The sequence below is a fragment of the Mauremys mutica genome, chromosome 3 (genome assembly GCF_020497125.1).
Source record: "Mauremys mutica isolate MM-2020 ecotype Southern chromosome 3, ASM2049712v1, whole genome shotgun sequence".
Taxonomy (NCBI): Eukaryota; Metazoa; Chordata; order Testudines; family Geoemydidae; genus Mauremys; species Mauremys mutica.
Genome location: NC_059074.1, coordinates 163424917 through 163445474, shown reverse-complemented (window position 1 = coordinate 163445474; position 20558 = coordinate 163424917). Strand labels below are relative to the sequence as shown.

The following is a 20558-nucleotide window of genomic DNA, read 5'->3' as shown; positions in this document are numbered from 1 at the left end:
TGTTAATCCTGTTTTATGTTGTTCACACCTGCTGCTGACTAGCAGTCTGCTGATGGATTGTGGTTTGTGCTGCTCTCAGTGAATCCTCACTAACCCAGCTCTACAACAAAAAGCTGCTCTGCTAAACTGGAAACAAAGACCTGATTGCTCCTGAACTTGAAAAAGGAAGACTTGTAAAATATGCCTCATCTTCAATTACTTTTCCACTGTCAACTGTTTAGAAATAAACATGGGGTTTTATGTGTACGTGTTTATCTTTAGTCCTATAACAAAAAGCTAAAACATATCCTCATGCCTAACCTCTCTAGAAGTTATTCTGCTGATAAAAATGTTAGCTGAAAATGCTGAGAACACACCATTTTTAAACATTTTCTGTGCAACTCACCTATTCCTTTCTGTACAAAAATAAATAGATTTGTCTGAGCAGAAATGTCTACTATTATTAAAACTTCCTCTGTAAACCTTTATATAAATGGATTTTTGCTGCTTCTGAGGAACTTTCTTCAGTGCATTTACAGAAAATGCAAAGGGCCTGATTCTGAGCTCAATTATACTGGTGTAAATAAAGAAAAACTCAATACAAATCGTAACTTTTATCACAGTGTAAAACCATCATAAGTAAGATCAGAATCAGGCTAAACGAGTCTACAGTGCAAGTAGCCAGCGCACTTAGTTTTACATGGAGAAATTCGACAAGATTCTCTCTCTTCTGAATCCTGGAAGTTTCTGAGCACCTCCAGTGATGTACTGAAGGCGCTCAACTCCCACACAGAGGGCACTCGGCATGCCTACTTGGAAATAAAGACAGAAGACCAACATCTTCATACTTAGATGCGTAAAACTGGGCACATAAATCCACGTTCAGGTATCTATTAAAATTGGCCTCATTTTCAGAGGTGCTGAGACACCCTGGATTTCAGCAAGATCCATGGCAGCTGCAAGTACTCAGCATCCTTCAAAATCGGGCCAGTTTCATTGCAGTACCGGCATTGCCAACTTTAGGCACTCGTGTTTAAAAAGGTTCGCCATAACACCCAATCCCCTCTCACTTGAATTAATGGCAAAAATCCCTATGACTTTAATGGTGCAGAGCTGGACCAATACCTTCCTCTTTAATTTTATTATTACAGATAGATCTTATTCTGGAGACAACAGAAGGACTCGCCATTAATGAAAGGGGTCTGAAACTACGTAGTACTACTACTAGTGAGAGGGGTCAAACTTCAGCCCCCCTCCTCCCACAATAATAGATATCCAGTGCTTCTTAGCTACTTCGTCTCCCAACTAGTCCTTCTCAAGTTTACTGCACTTAGCGTCTCTGGGAACCAGGCCTTCGATGTTTGATTTTTCCTGTTGTGCCACCTTGTGTGTAACCTTTCTTCCGTGGAGGAGAGAAGCCCAAGATGCTTCTTGTCTAAGAGCCAAGTTCCTACATCTCCTAAAACACCCATATAAATCTCTTTCATAAAGAAAGGAATGTAGGTTTGATGCCAATCCAGGCAGTTCTCTAGCCACTAAACTTTATTTTACATCTCATGAAGGAAAATTCACTTGAAGATTATGACATTCTTTAGCAGTTTTTATATGGTATGAGGAGTCTTCATGATATTCTAGCTATATTGTATGTCAGGATAATACGCATTAGACAGTTGTGTATTATATTCTGTAACTCTTTCCCCCGGTTTGTAATGGAAGGTTAGGAATTCATTCCCAAAAAAAAACAAAAAACAAAAAACGCTAAACAAGCTTAATACTTTAACTGCTCTTGTAATTCAGATGCCAAAACTAAGGACAGGGGATCATTCTTACTGAGCCTTGACATTTCAGCCTCAGAGTTGTTCTGCCTCCTTCTTAGACTATCGAGGGCTGAGGAGCCTGGCATAATGCCACCACTGCTTTTAAGAAGATACAGAAAATGTGGTAGTGATCTTAGTATTTCCTGGCCACGCTCACTCGCCTCCCTTCGGCAACTCTTTACTGGCACAAATGTCACATCCTGGAGATGAATTCTTGTGCTTCGGCTTGGCTTCTCCACAGATTTCATTTGTCTACAATGCCACCAAGTCATTCGTTTTTTGAGGTTCCCCCTCCCCAGTAATAGGGCCTGATCAGGCCCATTGAAGACAATGGGAATCTTTCCAGTGACTTCAATTAACATTGGATCAGACCCAAACTGCTAAAAAAATAAAGGGGAAGATTTTTTAATGGACAAATGAGAGGTTAGAGTGTAGCTTCCCTTTTGTGCCTTTGAAGATCACTCTCAAAATATCAATATGATCCAAAGCCCTAGTTATTTTGGTCAAATATTTGTATCTGCATTCTGCAACATTCTTGCTTAGCAATAACCCAGGGCTGCAACTACGGTGCACTTAAAATCTCCGTCATCTGTAAGTTTGGCCCCTTATCTCCTAAGAAATTTAATATCTATAAAAAAGCCTCCAATAATACAGTACTTCAGAACCTGGCTTTTAATATGGCAAGATGCTTTCTGCGAGATTGTAAAGTTGCTTTGAATGATGGAATATTCCACTTCAACAGCAGCAGCAGCAGCAGCAATTTACCTATTGTATGGTATTAGCGGTTAACCTGTGTATTTTTGATTCAAAGCAACACTACGTGGTGGGAGGGGGGGAAAGGGAGTAACCCTGCCAACCTCACTACCTCCTGCCTTCAAGCATTGCTTCCAAGTATGCCCTCTTCAGGAAAAAGTTAAGTCTACTTTATTTTGATTATAGTGCTTTCCCCAGGCAGGATTTTTTATTTCAGTTCGAATCTTTAAACCCATTACATTTTCAGTGATGCATTTTTATATTTACAGTTGACATCTTCATAGAAGAATGAAACCTTTGAGCTACAGCTCTAAAGCATGAAGGTTGCCTGCAGTAAGTACTTAAATTATTTTACACCCAAATGGAGCCAGTTGTTTTTAGCTAAAATTTAATAAACCTTAAACCAATGACCTTTCTTTTACTGAAAGCTTAGACTTGTGAAAACGAACTTTCCAAAGAAACATATTTTGGCAAGCTAATACCAAACAAAGGGCTATTTAAAGCTGAATGCTTTGTCAATTTATCAGCTTGTGAACATTCCGTTCCTAAATTCCCCACTGCTGCTAAATGTATAGAACAGTGGTGCTTTGGTTAATCGAATACTATCGATCTGAGTGTGTCACAGTGATCTCATTGAGAGTAATCAATAATAATCCAAAATCAATCAATCTACTCGTGAACTATCATTTATCAAATCTGAATACACCAAAATTATTTGCAGGCATGAAAAAGAGAAAATAAGCTAGAAATAACAGTAATAGAATTAAAACAAAAATAGAAAATCCAGTGAGGATAATAACGAAAGATAAACTATCTATCTGTTTGATCTTGTATTTAGCTGTGATACTCTAAGTACTTTTCCCAGCCTGAGGAAGAGCACTGTGTAGCTTGAAACTTGTCTCTCTTACCAACAGAAGTTTGTCCAATAAAAGATATGAGTTTGCCTGTCTTGTATCTCTAATAAGGTAAGCAGTGTAAACTGATGATGACGACTCACATTTTTTCTTGCAAATATGCCAGATTTACCCAGAGTGAATTTTGAGATACATTTTCTCTCTCGGATGTGAAAATACACACCAAGGGAGAGCATCGCTGGGTCACAGTAGTAAATGCTCAGGCATTATTTTATTAAAATAGTATTATGACTGAATTTCAAATGTGTGTCACTGATACCTTCAAAAAGAACAAGACAAATATATTGGAATACACAGTAACTGCACCTTTAAGTTTAGTAGTTGCATTTAATAGGATGGGAAAGGAAAAAAATACCAAATTTCTCTACAGAATGCATGAAATAGCTGTACCCACTGATCAAACGAGTTCTTATTGTTGCTGAGGCCGCCTTTCTCAACATATTCACCTGTAATTTTGTCAAGGTAATAAATCCTTCCATTCATTGTAGCCCCTCAAATGGACCCTCCTATTTAATTCAATGGAAAAAGGCACAAAGTGTCTAAAACATTTACTTTTGCTAATGTAAAAGTGTTGGCATTTTACTTCATTCTCGATAAGCCGGTGCCAGTGGAAGTGATTATTCTTTTCTTATTTAAAGCATATCAGCAGTTTGAAAGCACTCTCAATCTTATCAGGAGTATGAACAGCACAGTTACTGAAAACAGTTTGTACTACTCCTCTCTCTTTCTGCCAGGCTATCAGATAAACCCAGCTAACTAACTGTATTTACACACAATCAAACATAAGCTGTGTCTTCGATGCACTGTAGCCTGATTCTAGCATGCCATAGGTTTTCTGCTTGACATTAGTGTAACAAAAAATATCAGCAGTGAGTATCCCTGACTGACAACAATTTTAAAGTATAAAAGCATACAGCTAAAATACAACATAAAAAGGATGAGGGGAAAATAGGAGATCTTGAAAATGAATGCTTTCAAAGTAACAAACCGGTACAGAACATCTCCCACTAAACACCACATGGACATTTAAGTCCAGCAGCTATTTGGGAAATAGCATACAAGTGCTGAGACAAAAATGTATTTGAAAAATATTTTGGCTTACTAATTATTTATCCTTTTAATTTATTCTTTCTTTCTTTCTTTCTTTCTTGTAGCTACCTATAATTGTAGAAAAAACTGCAATGATTTGTGAAGGGGCACTTAAGCACCTTTATCATCCCAGGCTGCAGACAAGATTGAAACCAAGACTGACACTCATGATGATCCAGCCTTAGTTTTCCTGTTGAATTTGTTAAAATACTCATAAAATGCAAACTGAAGATTTTTAAAAAAGTATCTTACAGAATATTGATACTTTTACTGGTAAATACACAGTAGATCTTTTATTATAATTTCTGTTTCAGAAAGGGAAATCCTTGTAAGATTTTGTTTGATTGTAAGGCATAGGAAAAATGGGCCTCATTTTTACAGGGCAAAATTCTCCTCTCACGTACAGTACATCAGTGTAAATTAGAGTAAGCCCAATGAGTTCAGTGGAGAATTTGGCACGATTTACTTTTAAACTGATAGGTACCATGTAGCAATTGAAAAATGAAATGTAAAGGTGGATTTATGTAAGCCATAAAAGTATATAGACAGAGTTCATGGAATTTTAGAAGACATTTTAAGTTTGTTTGAATAGTTGATTACTTACAAAATCCTCCCCTATGAAAGAACCGGCTGCTTAAGCTTTTGTCTATGAATGCACCGTCTTCCCACACCCACCCACTGACTTTTGCTGAATACCTCTGATAAAACAGAAAAGGGCAGGCACGTGCCACCACCTGAGCCCATCTCGTGCTTCTGTCTGGACTCCAGGAACTGAATGAGCCATCCCCTAGAGTTGTAGGAGAACAATGAGATGAATTAAGCCAAGTGTGCAATGCTGTGTAATTCAGCCGATTGTTGCTTCTCCATCTGTGACACCATGGCCCCATGATTGATGGGACAGGTGTCATTCATACTAATGTAAACCACTGACAGTGGCAGCTCTGCTCTTTTAACATGACCCAGCACCAACTGTACACAATCAGCTCCTGATAGAAGAATGATGTGGTGCCCATAAGCCTTTATTCAGTTATCAGGAATTCTGGCTTTACCCCTTTATTGCTCATGGGAACAGTTGGTTAAAGACATGGCATTTCATGCCACTTCAAAACATCTGATCTGTCCCACTAGGTTAACGGCTGCTCTGAGAAGATTGCCAGCAAATTCTTTCACTGCTGGAAAAATGAATATAATTTAGTAGTGGAAATCTAAGATTCATGGCCCATTAAACAACTATAGTGAAAAAAATCTTTTGCTGTATAATTTTTTTTTGAGAATTTCATTAAAAATTGTTTTGATAGTGATTCCCATTGTTTGCTTTCAGAATTGTAACCAAAATGTCTTGTTTTTAAAATATCAGAGGGGTAGCCGTGTTAGTCTGGTTCTGTAGAAGCAGCAAAGAATCCTGTGGCACCTTATAGACTAACAGACGTTTTGCAGCATGAGCTTTCGTGGGTGAATACCCACTTCTTCGGATGCATCCGAAGAAGTGGGTATTCACCCACGAAAGCTCATGCTGCAAAACGTCTGTTAGTCTATAAGGTGCCACAGGATTCTTTGCTGTTTTTAAAATGGCATTTACTTTTTACTTAGCATGTACTTTTACGGGACACACTTTATTGTAGTAAAATGATCGAATTATTTCACTAAGCAACGTACACCAGCTTTCCAAAATTAATTCCTCTGACAATTATTTTAGCCATGACACTTGTCAGTCAACTGTACCATGAACTATTTAAGAAGGAAAACAGCAGCTTTAATATACAAGGACAATAACACTTATCCTCTCCAAAAAGACTGAACCCTACACCCAAGCTGAGGAAGGAATTACGAAACAGTGAACTGCGTGGGGGGGGGAGCGGGAATTAAATGAAAGCAAATAGCTATAAAACATAATGGTTCAGTCCTTTCTGTTGCATTTTCAATATGTGGAGAATTATTACCAGAAAAACCCAGCTGACTAAACTGGGCGGCTCTGCTAGGTTAAGAAGTGTATGATTTCACTATTATATTAACTATTGATTTTCATTCGGTTTTCCAGTTTTACATATGCTTAAAAGTTTCAGATGTGAGATACAAAAGTAGTTTTCTCCAAGAACATATCTGTCAACAAAACCAAAAGCGGGGGGGTGGGGGGGGGCAGAGAATCTGACGGATAAGGATGGATTTAATAAAACAAGCCACCTCCTCCTCCCCTCCCCACCCAAATCTTCATATGGGAAAGAATTTAACTAGTGCTCAGGGGCAAGTCAGCATCTTCATTTCATATGGACTTACATATAGGTACATCTGCAAGATTTTAAATGGGATAAAGTATGATTTTACGTTGTCAATTTCTGGCTTTTTTTCTCTTTTTTGGGGGGGATGATGTTCGAAATAAGCATCAGCAAATCATCAACATCTTCTCATTCTAACTAGCTACATCCATCAATCTCTGATCACACCTATTAGAATCTCTTTGTAGCCCACAGTACATCTTGCGACAGCTTGACCAGTTGTTTAAGGAAAGGGTGTGTGATGGAGCAAAGCTAAATCGACACATCTGTGATACTTCTGACACCCCTCAGCATGGCTAATATTAATTTGTTTTCTTTGGCTAGGTAAGTGCTGCCAAAACACATTATATATGGTATGCAGTTCCAATCAAAATGATGAAAAGGAGATGTGCAATTTTGTTTCACTCAAAGCAACATGAAAAGACAGAGGAATAAGAGATACAAGGGATTATTACAAAGCAATAGTCTACAGACTAAAAGTATTCTGTTTTAAAGTTTGGCTTCAGAATACAACCCTTTAACCAACTACGTCTATCCCACCTATAAAAAACCGCTGCTGAGATTATTATTTTTTTTAGATTTTTACTTGAAAAAATGAATCATTTCAGTAAAATACATGACCACATGCATAAGCAAATGTGCACAGTTCTACACAGGATATTATAAGCTGATTGATTAGATTGGGGGAAAGGAATTTCTGTTCAATAAACCCGGGCCATACTAAGTTACTGCAGTATATTGAACCACTCCACAATTGCATGTGTAATGTCCTGTGTTACAGGGTGTGTCATTGAGAAGATACAATGTACATTTTTAATAGTAATTTTTTTTGTTTGCATATTTGTTTGATACAAATTAGATAGTGTGCATGCAAATTATTTTTTAAGGAAATTCTACATAAATGTTGCCCAAATCTAAAATCCTGTCATCTGTCTCAAGATCAGAAATCAAGCAGAAAAATTGTACGTTTGTCACATATTGAGTAAAACAGCACCCACCCCCAACCAATTCTAAAAGTTTCATCAGTAAATGAGCTATACATGACATCAGCAGCAGAGTTTTACATACCAAAGATGTAGGAAAAAATTAAAACAAAAAATTCAATTGTACTTCCATCTGAAAGGAAGTGCTCAAAAAATGCTGCACCAGATGATAAAGTTCAGCTTCATAATTCAGAAAGATTCTGTAATTAAAAGAACTTATTTGGAAAGGAAGGACTCCCAATAACACTAACCTCTCGATAGAGCAATGAGGAGGAAAGATACCCTTGGTTGTTACAAAGGAAGCAAATACAGAATACTGTAATTATATTCCATGCATTACACAAACAAATAAGGCTAAGAGGTTTAAATCTTTCAGAATGTTACAAAAATATGAGTCGCTTTAAGGAGCACTTATCAAAAGGCAATGGTTTATAATATCTATTGCATCTGAATTATTCTGCAAAGTACTACAGAAATGGAGAAATACTATCCCTGTAAGAAATAAAGAGAGAGCACACATGATCCCGCAAAAGGACAATTCAGTTTGAAATTTTTTTTTGCATTAACGTATCATTATACTTTTACCTTTTGCCAAGAGCAATTTAAAACATTTACCAAAGGATGATTTTTTTATATTACTTTTGGTGGGGATGAGGTGGAGCTGAAAGAAATTAAAATTGAACCTATATTTTATATAGGTTTCTAAAGGCATTGGGCTTTACATTAAAAAGGATAGGTACTTTTTTCTACAAAACAAATGATATTTTAATAAAACAGTACCATATGTCAGAGGAAGTGTGCTTTTACAATGAATTTTTGTATAAAGGCCAAAAATTACAAGAATGCCCCTAAATATGATTACTTACATAAATTATTAGGAAGTTCAAATTATTTATCGAAAAGGGTGGCATATTCTATGGAAACAATATTAATGCAAACATTAGAAATGTTGGAATCTATGAAGAATCTGACAAAATCAGAAGCAAGAACTTTAATATGTACATTGTTATTTATTCAGCTAACTCCCTCTTCTAGGACAAGCAAAACCAATAGATGAAAACAACAAATTCTTAGAAAGGTAACTGCATGCAGAAAAGTTGAGAGAGATCTTTGCATGTATACTGTATATACACACTACATACAATGTCTGACTTTAGCATGCACACGTGTGACACAATCTGTTATATGTAGACTGATTTATACATATAAATAAATGTACATATGCATGTGATTACATCAGTGATGTCTAAAAGTAAAAGAAGATGTACGAAATGTAAAAGAACATGTAATAAGTGGAATGTCAAGCTGCAGAGATTGTTGGTGTCATCCCTGCACTATCAAACATACACATGAGTATGATTGGAGACAGAGAGGCTAAATATTTCACTGTCAGAGCATGTCGAGAAGTGCAATTCATTTTTCTCTCATGTGCTTTAGGACAATGACAATTTAATACAAGACTAGTGGATGTAAAAGAGATAAAAACTGAACAAACTGGCCCAGCATAATCACAGATTTCCTCCAGAGAGCTCGCTAGCATGAGGCTCATATGCACTTGTAACATATCAACATTTTATTGTTTCTTTCCTCCATGAATCTGCTATGAAGCACGAATTAATAGCAAAGCTTATCTCATGGCAGAGCTTACTTTCAACTTCAGTAGGGACATTGACCAAGAGCTCTTTCCAAATGTATTATCTCTATCCTAAGCATTGTAATGACTGATATAATATTAGCAAAACTTACTAATAATTGGGGCCATTTGTTTGAAGGGTGCTAACAGATGTGTTAGTAAGTTCATTCTTACTTATACTTGCAATGGGGCAAAAACAGCACCCCAAATGTCAAGGGTCATTGTCCTTTGGAAATATTTAATCACACTGTTGAAAAATAATTAGGATTTAATACCATATTTTCACTGTATAATCTGTATACTGCTGTGCAATATTGGCTTATATAGCTTTAAGAAATGTGGGCATACTATAGCTGCTAGACACTCTCAGCAAAGTATGCTTCAAGTATTGTTAAATATAATCGTAGACAAGTTACCTTCTGTATATGATGAATAGCACCATGTATTTGAAATTAATTGCAAAAGTAGGGCTTGGCTAATGAGGCAGTCCTTATCTTTTCTCAGCAGTGCAAGCACAAGTATTTTTCTGCTGGCTCAATATTTTCTTTTAAATGCCCAAAGTGCTATTAGCTAAGTTGAAATCTGATTAAAACAACAAAACCAACACCTGAACTGTCACAACAGTTCCAACGCAGCTCCAGGAAGTAAAGGCTCAGACTATTCCTTGTTTTTCGCATGTGTTTTTGAAAAAAATTATTAAATAAATAATTCCCATCGCTTCTCTCTATTGCTTCCATTCCCCATCAGCATCTTTGAAAACACTTTGCAAAGAGTGCAGGTATTCCTTAGTGTAGAATTATAGGTACAGTGCCTTCTATATGTCGAGGCTTTAGTGAAATAAATCTATAAAAGGTCTTAAAACATAGGGCTCTTCAAAAAAAGGACAGCATGCCATGGAAAAGGGGGGAAAAAAAACCAGTGGAGAAAATTATCAGCCATTCAAGAGAATTAATGGATATCCACAAGGGCTTTGCTAATAACATGGGTTAATTACCACTGCAACGCACCAGGCTCAGTAAATAAAAGAGCACAACCATAAACACATTAAAAAGAGCAACCATCACGAAAAGAGGGGCCAGCCCCAGTAAATGGAAAGCTGTCAAAGAGCCATTTCAGAACAAGCCCTTTACACTTTCCACAGGATTTGAAAACTTGCCAAAGTCTATGAAAAACAAAAAACAGAACTTAAAAGCAAAAACAAAAACGGAAACATGGAAGAAGGCCCATTTGCTGTGCAAGGAGAGAACACAGAAGGAATCTATTCATTCAGACACACTTTTGGGTTTACTTCATACCAGAAAGCTTGTGTGCTTGGTATGGCAGCTGAGACCCTATAGCTTTTGGACTTGAACTCTAACTGCTTGCTTTGTTTTTTAAAAAAGGTTAAGATAACCAACGACTCTAATATGTGAGATTAAAAATCTCCACCTTGAAGAAAGTAACTGTAGAGTGAAGTCGGGTGTCATTTCCCACTAATTGATGAAGAAATGTTCTATAGTCCACCCTTCCCCCACCTTCACAAATTGCAGGTATTTCCAAATCAAATTCTTTGGAAATAAGAGCTATATCAAAATATTTTGATAGGGGAAGAATGAAACTAAGACAAACTCTCTCTCAGATATATATTACACACACACACACACACACACACAATATAAGTAAACACACAAACCATTCCCAGATTGAAACATGATACTGTTTATAAAAATAATATGAAATATGTACACTGGCTATCATCATATTAAAAGTATTTTTTTTACTGTACGTGACTCCAGACTAGATCCACTTTGATTATCTAAATTACACTTATCTTACTTCTCATAATCTGTGCATTTTATTTCTCATACTGTAGATTCAAATAAAAATCCATGCAACATTGTAAGTCACATTTGTTTATTTTTAATTACATTCTTTTGCATATTTTTGAATGGGGGGAAGGGGTCGAGGGGTTCAAATTCATGAAACAGATAGAGTGAGCCACAAAGGGCAAATGTACAGTGCACAGAAGCTATCTGGAGTCACAAATCTATTCAGTTTTCTATGTTTGGCACTCAGGGATCATGTTTAAATGTACTAAACTAGTTCCTCCCCCTCCTCCCCTTCTTTGGAGTGTTTCAATTGCCTTTCCTTCTTCCAACAGCTGTGACAACTGTTAAAACAGTCAGTAAAATTAAGTCCGCTCTATAATCCTGTAGTCAATGTTACATTTTAATCAGAGGTTGTAAGAGATTTCATGTTATGAGCACAATGATTCATTTAGAATGATTAAACTGACACATATGTCAAAATGAGCAGATATATTTATTGCATCTGTTAGGTTATTAAGTATTATTAATTATTATTATTATCATTATCACTGCTGAAAAGCAAAAACCAAGGTTGCAGATGGCTTTAAGTTATTGCATCCTTTAACATGTTCTGCCTTAAAATCAAAGCATACCTAGTGATGGTCAGACAGATGTCTGTGCACTCCCAAAATGTTTTGTCAATTTTTAGCATGGATCCTCCTCTCCACAATAATTACTGTAGAAATTGTCCACTTGTAGAAATGTTTATTTCATCTGTATAGCTTTCTCTGTGGTTTCCTGTGCATGTGCACATGACAGCATGCAGTCAAAATACAACTACTATGAATATTGATAGTTCTGGGGTTTATTAATTGAGACAGAGACAGATGTGTTTCTGAGCATTAGATATTTCTGTCTGTCCACTCAACCACACACCCATCATACCCTACATCCGGAAAGTAAATTGGATTGTTTTAAGACTTTTAGTTGAGCCAAAGGGGGGGGGCAGAATTAGTTTAAATCTTGCAGCAGAGCCAAAAAGACATGTGCCCTGATTTCATTTAAATGCATCTACTTTAAGAGGCTTATCTAAACTAATCATTCAAATTAGCTGTAAGAAGGTAAATTCAGGAAAGCTCTTTTAAAAAAGAACCTCTTCCTATCTAATTTTTTTAAAAATTATTCTACAGAAAATTTAAAAAAAATTAAGTGAAAGCTATGGCCATTGCATTCTTACACTATACAGCTGCTCACTGAGCACGGACCTATAAACCATATCTTAGTGGGCATCCTACCTTTGTTTATTTTCATTTATTTACCTCTGCAGTTTTATAGGGGGTTCTTCCCTCTCTCACCTCGAACTGTTTTCCCATTGGCAAGTCTATTTACTGCTGTTCTCTTTAGTTCCTATGTTATATCCCCAACATACAGTCACTGTAAGTCACTTTCCATCTCTGGCTTAATTACAAATAGCAATGCAATATGCAGACACTAAGGACAGCTAGTGGGCATCTACCTATAATACATTGTCACCTCTCTATACAGCCTTCCCACACAGTATATCTAGGGCTATATTTACTATTAGCATTTTTTCTTCAGTATTACAACATTCATTGCTAGCATAATATGAAGGCACAGCAAAATAACTAGCTTCTCATAAAGAAAAATGAATCAATGACAGCTCCCATGATATACTAATATTTAATCCTGAGTATACGTTGAAATCAAGTTTATAAGCTACTCATCAGCACTAGAATGCTGGATTTTGTTTGGGTTTTCTGCTTTTTATCTCAGAGTGTCCAAGTATGTATACCTAAATGTATACAAAACTAGGTAGTTAATAGGTACAGATGAAACAATTCTCTCTCTCTCTCTCTACATACATTAAAAAGTAATGTATAGTCTTTTTCAGGGGAAAAAAACAACAAAATAAAACAAAACAGGCTACAGGCTAGTTGGAACAAATGTCCTTCATTCCACCAGTTCTCTATTAAAGTACAAAACATTAAAAACCAGTTTGGTTCTTTTCTTCCTCAGTATTTTCTTCTCCTTTATTAAAAGGCACACAATTTCCTTGTTACTAAATAGACTGATATGTCAGTGAAGTGCTGGTTGAACAGTATTTTAGACCTGAATTGCGGAAGGCTAGTTGTGAATATTCATCCTTAAAGAGGTATTAACAGTTCTGTTATTTTCCCTGCTAACTCTGCATAGACAGAAATGACAGGGAGACCAAAATATCTGTCATATTGAAAATACACGAGAGGCACTAACATAAATCATTTTCATAATATATTAGTTTTAAACCTTTTTTCCCTGGGAAAATGTGTTCTACTTCAAGGCATATTTTAACAATTCACTAAGCATTTGTGCCAAGTGCCTATTATTAGTACCTGAATAAGAAGTGACTGTCACACAGCTGTTTTACTGACAGTCACAGGGCTTTGACTCAAAGGTAACATTGTAGTCAGAGAACAATTCTCCACTTACTAAATTAGCAGATCACCCTCAGCACAAAAAAGACAAGACAGACACAAACGACCATTCATGCACACAGAAGCCACAGAGCCCTACCTGAATCAATGTTTACATTTTTTCATTAAAAAAAAAAAAGAACAAAAAAAGAAAGGAAGAAAGGTACCTACTCTTCTTCGTAGTGAAGGGAAAAAGATTCAGGAAGGCAAAGTTCTACCGAATCCATGTGCGCTCGGCAACCATTATTTGTGCACCCCAGCAATAAATCAAAGTTTCCTTGACAGAGCACAGTGCAATTAACACAAATGTTCTCCTGGTGACAAGCCTATAGGCACAGCCAGTTGGGACCAAAAGCTCTCACACTCTCCTAATCAAGGACTTAAAGCCCCGATTGGAGCTTATTAATATGAAGTAGGGCTTTACATATGCAGTCCCACTGGCCCAGACAGATACTGGATTGGTAGCACATTAGCCAATCAGATGTGAGCAGAACAGAGGCTGCACAGATTGAGAAGAGCCAGGCAGGTAGAGAGGGGAGGAGAAACTGAAAGAGACTGAATACTGAGAGTAGGGAGTTAATAAAAAGAAATGTAAATGCTACCAATATTTTCTAAGGGGCTACAAAGAAAAACTAAAATAACTCTCTAGGCACTAGATGTTTTCTGTAACTTAAAACACTGTTAGCCAGGTACCTTGAATGGAAGAAATACACGCAGACTCTCAGTTAATGTTGTGAAGAATTCATCATAAGGTAGAGAACTAAGTTTGTGCTGCCATTGTCTGTTTATTCCACTGTTGTTGTTGGGGGAGGAGGGGATTGCTGGGGGGTGGGGAGGATTTAAGTGCTTTTGCTTTTTTTCATGCATAAATGATTTTTTTTATCTTCTAATTTTTCTGGTACATACTGAGCGCCTAAACTCAAAATTAATTGTTCTAAAGATTCTGGGTAATTGAACTTTTAACTGTAAGTTTGCATTGTCAATTTTTTATATATATATTTAGAACTGAAAATCTCATTCAGTACAGACTTGACAGAAAAGCTACACTTTAAAAATGCATCTGTTTTAACAGCACAGGTGCACACATTGCTGAGAGCACATACGTGTACATATACCTATAGTATATACATGTTACTATGGGCATATTTAACACATTAGCCACAAATGCAAAACATTTAGATGTTGATCATAAACAGAAGGAAAAGCTCCTGCACTGATCAATTTCTTTTGTAACTGAGCAGGGATTATAATGGACTAAACTCAGCCTGTTTCATTTTAACAAGATCAGACTGCATTGTGGTAGGTCTGCATGCGTACCCCTGCAGGTTTTGATTTTTTTTAAATTTATTTCTAAAGCAAATTTTACCAAACTGGAAGGAAAGTAAATATATCAAACCCATTACTTGTATATATGTCACTACCTATATAATCATCATCTTTGAACCCAATAGCTCCAAACCACTTTCTTTTTATAAGTCATAGTCATCCACCTCATAAAGAAAACTCATTGAATAAACCAATTTTAAGCAAGTGATCATACACAAAATCAGACATCATTTACACTGAAAACACAAATTTTAAAAGGAGCAGCTGAAAAATAGGGGTATGATAAATTTCCCTCAAAAGCTACAGTATATTATTAACATTACAGCTAAAATATACTTATTTTCTGGTTTCAGAGAAAGATTTTTTTTTCTACCAGCCTGCAGTGGAAATAAATACCAGCTATTTATGACAAGGAGATAACTGCTACCTTCTTAAGAGTGGAGAACCCACAATTTTTTATAATTCAGCTCTAGTGTGCACAAATCTTTTGTGACTGGAGTCCTACATGATGCAAATGACATAATCTTTAAGATCAAAACAAACCAGTGCACACCCTCAGAATGCATTAATAACATTCACAAATGGGAACACAAATGTCCTCTTCAAATCTATTACACAGCTTTTGGGGGAAAGAAACCCCAGAAATTAAGTCCAAAAAATATAAATGCAATAGACATGTTTGAAGCTCTTTGTGACGGAGAGTGATTTCCAGTGTAATGTATTTAACCAGATGTAAAGGATGGGCCTGCTCCTTACATATGCGGTATAAAATACATGCAAGTTTAAGGATCAGACTTCACACAGCAAAACTATGTCTCTCACTACCGTATAAAAGCAGGTAGTAAAAGCTTAATTACCAGTAGCATTATGCTGTCTATATTGTTAAATGTGAACTCTGTAATTAAGATGTAAATTCGATTGTGAGCAGTGAATTAAAAGAGCTCTGAGATGTAAAGCCCAAGCATTCTGCAGACACACCATACAGACAAAAAAAAAAGATTAGTTTTTATCAAATCTTAAAACAAGAGGAATTTCATCATTTTATGGCATTAAAACCCCTTCTTAAAAAGCACTTTGATAAAAGAAATGCTGTGGTTGTGGGAACCAAATCAGCACTTGAAAATTAAATATTTATTCTATTCTATAAGAATCTTGATTTCCATATAAATCCAAAGTCCAAATCCCACTAACTGGTTTATTCATGCACATCTCCAACAAAATATAAACCAATAAATGTCTTTAGTTTAAATGTATAACTTTAAATATACATATACGCTCACTATAAAGTAGCTATTTTCTAACTATACTGGCATTTGGGTTTGAAATTCCTTCAGACCCTGTACCTGTGTGTGTTTTATTATTAAAAAATAATCCATGAAGGATCTATATATATGAGTAATTTGATACTGTACTTTAAAAATGACTTGTATCATCATTTTTACTGGAACATATATAATTTGAAATATGATTATTAAGCCATCTTAAACCTTATCAGACCAAAATTTACCTCATGTTTACTTTTGTTCATTATCTTTTAGACTGTATATTTATACTCAGCAGCTGAAAATCTGACAGTCTATTGCCTTCTCTTTAGGTCTGTCTTCCATTCTTTTCATGTCCATATAGTTTCCACTACTCCTTTGCTTTCCCTCCCTATCCAATCTTTCTCTCCCCCTATTAACCATCACTACCTTTCCACCAACCATCTTTCATCCAGGCAAGCAGCTGCCTTCACTGCTGTGCTGCTCCTTAGATGACCAGAAACACAGTGCTATACTTTACGTGTTGATAAACAAAGCAGTTAGCTTCCTCCCCTGGGACTGAAAGTGCCACCTCCACCAGACCAGGGTCTGGAATTCCATCTACATGCTTGAACTTTGGTTTCCCCAGTTACTGTTCAGCTAAAAAAAAATGAAAGGCTAGTACAGCAGATAACTGAGGCAAGTGTGTAGTTAAGTTTCCTCAGTAAACTTTCTTGCACAACATTTGAAATAAATAAAAAGCACGGGGGGGGAGGAGGGAAGATACAATCAAGGCAGCCACTGGTTTACAGAATTTCAGCAGAGGATATGGATTAAGAACACGCCTGCATGTACACACATATGTTTCTGAAGTAACTTATCAAAATCTACAGTGCAAAATCTTACCACAAGGAGTATACAAAACACGGTAGAAATGGAATCAAAGAGAAAGTGGGGGTGGGGGGAACTGTCATGAGTGTCTGCACCAGTCAATGAGAATTACTGTGCAGTGTCTGCATCTCCACATCTCTCTGCGTGTATAATTATCCCTAGTACATCTTTAAGCGTCTTCACACTTAAATGCAATCGACATTTCAAGGCACCCAAGCAACCAGATTCCTTAACCACAGCTACCTCAAGGCAACCGAAGAAGTAAAGATTCAGTGGCACTTTACAGAAGCAGCACAGCACGTCGTGCCAAGTGCATTATATTTACTTAAAAGAGCAATGAGGAAAAGACAGTTGGGTAGGGACAAAAACATCAAAAATTCAAGCACCTGCTCTGAGATTATTTATTTTAAAACAAATACTCTTTCTGAACCTATTATGGTTAAGAAGGATGTTCCCCACCTCAGCAAAATCTATCATTTTTCAATAAAGTTTGAATTAAATGTTGAAATATCACTGGTTGTTTGAAATGAACTATGAGAGGACCAAAATAGTCTTTATTTGTGATTCCCTCTTTGCCACTCTGCAAATAACTGGGCAAGCTAGTGTCAAATAAAAACAAATTTGTGTTATGCTACTGAATGCTCAGCATTAAAATTGCTCTGCTGCTATCTTAGACACATAATTGGTTTGGACACACGATTTGATTTTGGAGTTTTGCCTTTTGTGCTCTTTATTAGAAGGCACGCAGTGCATCTCTGGACACACTGTTAATGTTGAAAAAAATCCTTTGCGCTAAAAAAGTTGCAAACTTTGTTCACGTTTGTATATAGTTGGGCAAAGGGTAGCAGGTAATTACTTTAGAAACATCTGCTACTTCAATCTGTATTTAGCATTAATCACTCCTTGCTTTGATCTTAGACAAAAAAAATCCAACGCTATCTCAAAATGTGCTTTAGAACTTCATCATAGACCAGGAATTGTTCTCCTACACACAAAGCTGAGGGTTGGTTGGTTATTTTTTTAAACTTTAGCAGATGAAATTTCTTCTCTAAGAAATCACAGCAATCACTTTGCCATATTACCGAAGTACATTCAAGTCACCGGATCTTAATAAAACACGGCATATTTTCTATTTCCTTTATTTTCAAGGACATGGGCATTGATATTTAAATGACTACCTTCACTGATACAGAATAGAACCCTTTCATACTGCTGTAAGTGAAAATTGTTCTACTGAACAAAATACCTTTTCCAAAGCCTAAAAAAAGGTGCCCACCCATTGCATGACATCCAAAAAAAGTCTAATCTCATTAGAGATAAATGGAGCATCCGCTCCAATATTGATATTTTTCGATTGCACCAAGCTCTTATCCTAGTGTAAGTTTCTTCAGAGAAGCAGAAGTGTGTTACTGTCTCAGACAGCCAAGGATAAGATGACTGAGGGAATTCAGTTGCTCTGTTTAATTAATACAGGATTATTTCACTTTCATTTTGTGAAGCTAATAATATGACTGGTGGAATGTCAGTAAAAATTAAATCATAAACTAGTGCAGTACCAAAGGGAAAACTTACTTTAGTTATTGAGTATTCCCAGCAGAAATCTTGAAAATCTTATACATATTTACACTGATAAAATACCACATGTACTTCATGGGATACCGCAAGCTTTCAACAATCCTTATGGCATGTATTTACAGAGCAAGAGTTAACATTTTGAGATTACACGTTAATAAATGAGTTGCAGTTATATTGTTTCCTGAATGTTAAGCACCAAATGCTAAATGCAGAAACACATTCAAGGTCAATGTCCTATTTTAGACCTTTTCAACAGCTGTGGTATTATGATAATCACACTTAAAATATTCCTATAGAAAGAGTAAATTAGCCCTTTTTACTAGAAAGATGATTATGATAAACAATAAATCTGAAAGAGCACAAATTCATATTTCTTTTTTCCAAAGAAATGAATTGCTGTTCCTTATTGTGACAGTGGCATTTCTATGCAGGAATAAAATAGAAGGGTCCACATTATTCTGCTTTTGAATTACCTTTTATTTTTCAAAGGTCTTATATTTGAGAAAACATTTTTCTATAAAAAAGGTTTGTTTGCCAACAGAACAAAAAACCCAAACCCAAATTTAATTCTCAGTCTCTTTCCCCTCCACAACCTGCATGAAACATAGTATTCCACAAAAACAAGACGGCAGAAAAGAAAAACTTAACATCAACAGCCATTCCTAAGTGAGATTAGGGTTTTAGTTCTGACTAATTGAGGTACAAGATCTGATGGGTCGGCAATGTCTTTTTTTTTTTTTTTGCTTGTCTTCCTACCTGACTGGAAGCTCAAGGAGCTAAAAATAGAAAAGAAGAAGATGGAGTGCAAATATTTCCCCAGTGAAAACACCAATAATCTTTACCGTGAGCTGACATGAATTGCTTGTTACACTGCCCTAGGATATCATGGCTTCAAGCGACAGCACAAACACACACACACACACACAAAAGCCACTAGCCATCCTCAAAGCTATTGTAATATGTGTTTGTGCATGTGCATGTTGCAGGCGCCCCTATGAAATTTGACTTCTGGCCGATACACCTGCCATACAAAACACATTATCTGCAGTTTGTTTTTATTCTCACTATCCCAGCCCATCTTCCATCACTCTTCTTTCTCTTTCTCCCCCTCCACTCCCTTTGCTCTGGCATTTTTATTATTAATGTTATTGCTATTATTACTGTCCAAGCATAAGCTGATCCACAGGGGAGCCTGTGTAATTTAACCCCTCAAGCTCTAAATTCCTTCACATGTGCCAAAGACACAGGTTTGTTGTTGCCTCCAGCAATATCCCAGGAAGACGAGTGATGGCGGTGTCATATCATCACACAGCGACTTAATCTATTGCGACACCCAGGGAACGGGCAACTGAAGAGATTTACAGAACACGCTCTCTGACTGCATACAAAAATGTTACCCCCCCTTCCCAATAAACCCAAGTCACATGGAACAAAGTGAAACAAATTTCACCTTCCTACCACTCTCATTTTCTATCACTCACTGTATATTATCCAGTCCTCCCACAACGTAGTGGTCCTACTGTACATCTTATATCTATGCAGCACTTTTACTACATTTGTGTTCTCTCTCCTTTGTTCTTCTCATGTTCCCTGATTAACAAACAGCCAGATCATGTTGAACTGCCAAGTAACATAGCCTCAGAAATCTTTTGTCCGTACACTAGATGACTGGAACCATCACTTACACCAAGGTTATCTCTGCGTGCACTCTCCTGACATCAAATGCACATTTTTAAAACGATAGTTTAAAGGGCTTGCACTTTTTAAGGGTGCACAGAACACTATACTAAACTTTCAACCTTTAACCACAGTAAATATTGACA

General features: G+C 36.5%; 1 protein-coding gene across 7 annotated transcripts in view; it reads right to left on the bottom strand.

Annotated features, from left to right (window-relative positions):
* Positions 1-20558, bottom strand: part of ESRRG (estrogen related receptor gamma) — a 472345-nt gene that overhangs the window by 182958 nt on the left and 268829 nt on the right. The window contains exon 1 of one of the 7 annotated variants that reach the window (XM_045011448.1): positions 13874-13969. The exons of the other annotated variants lie outside the window; for them this stretch is intronic. Coding sequence (XP_044867383.1) covers positions 13874-13929 — 56 coding nt within the window. The 5' untranslated portion in view covers positions 13930-13969. Of the gene's footprint in view, positions 1-13873; positions 13970-20558 lie in introns of those variants that run through there. 7 annotated transcript variants of the gene reach the window in all.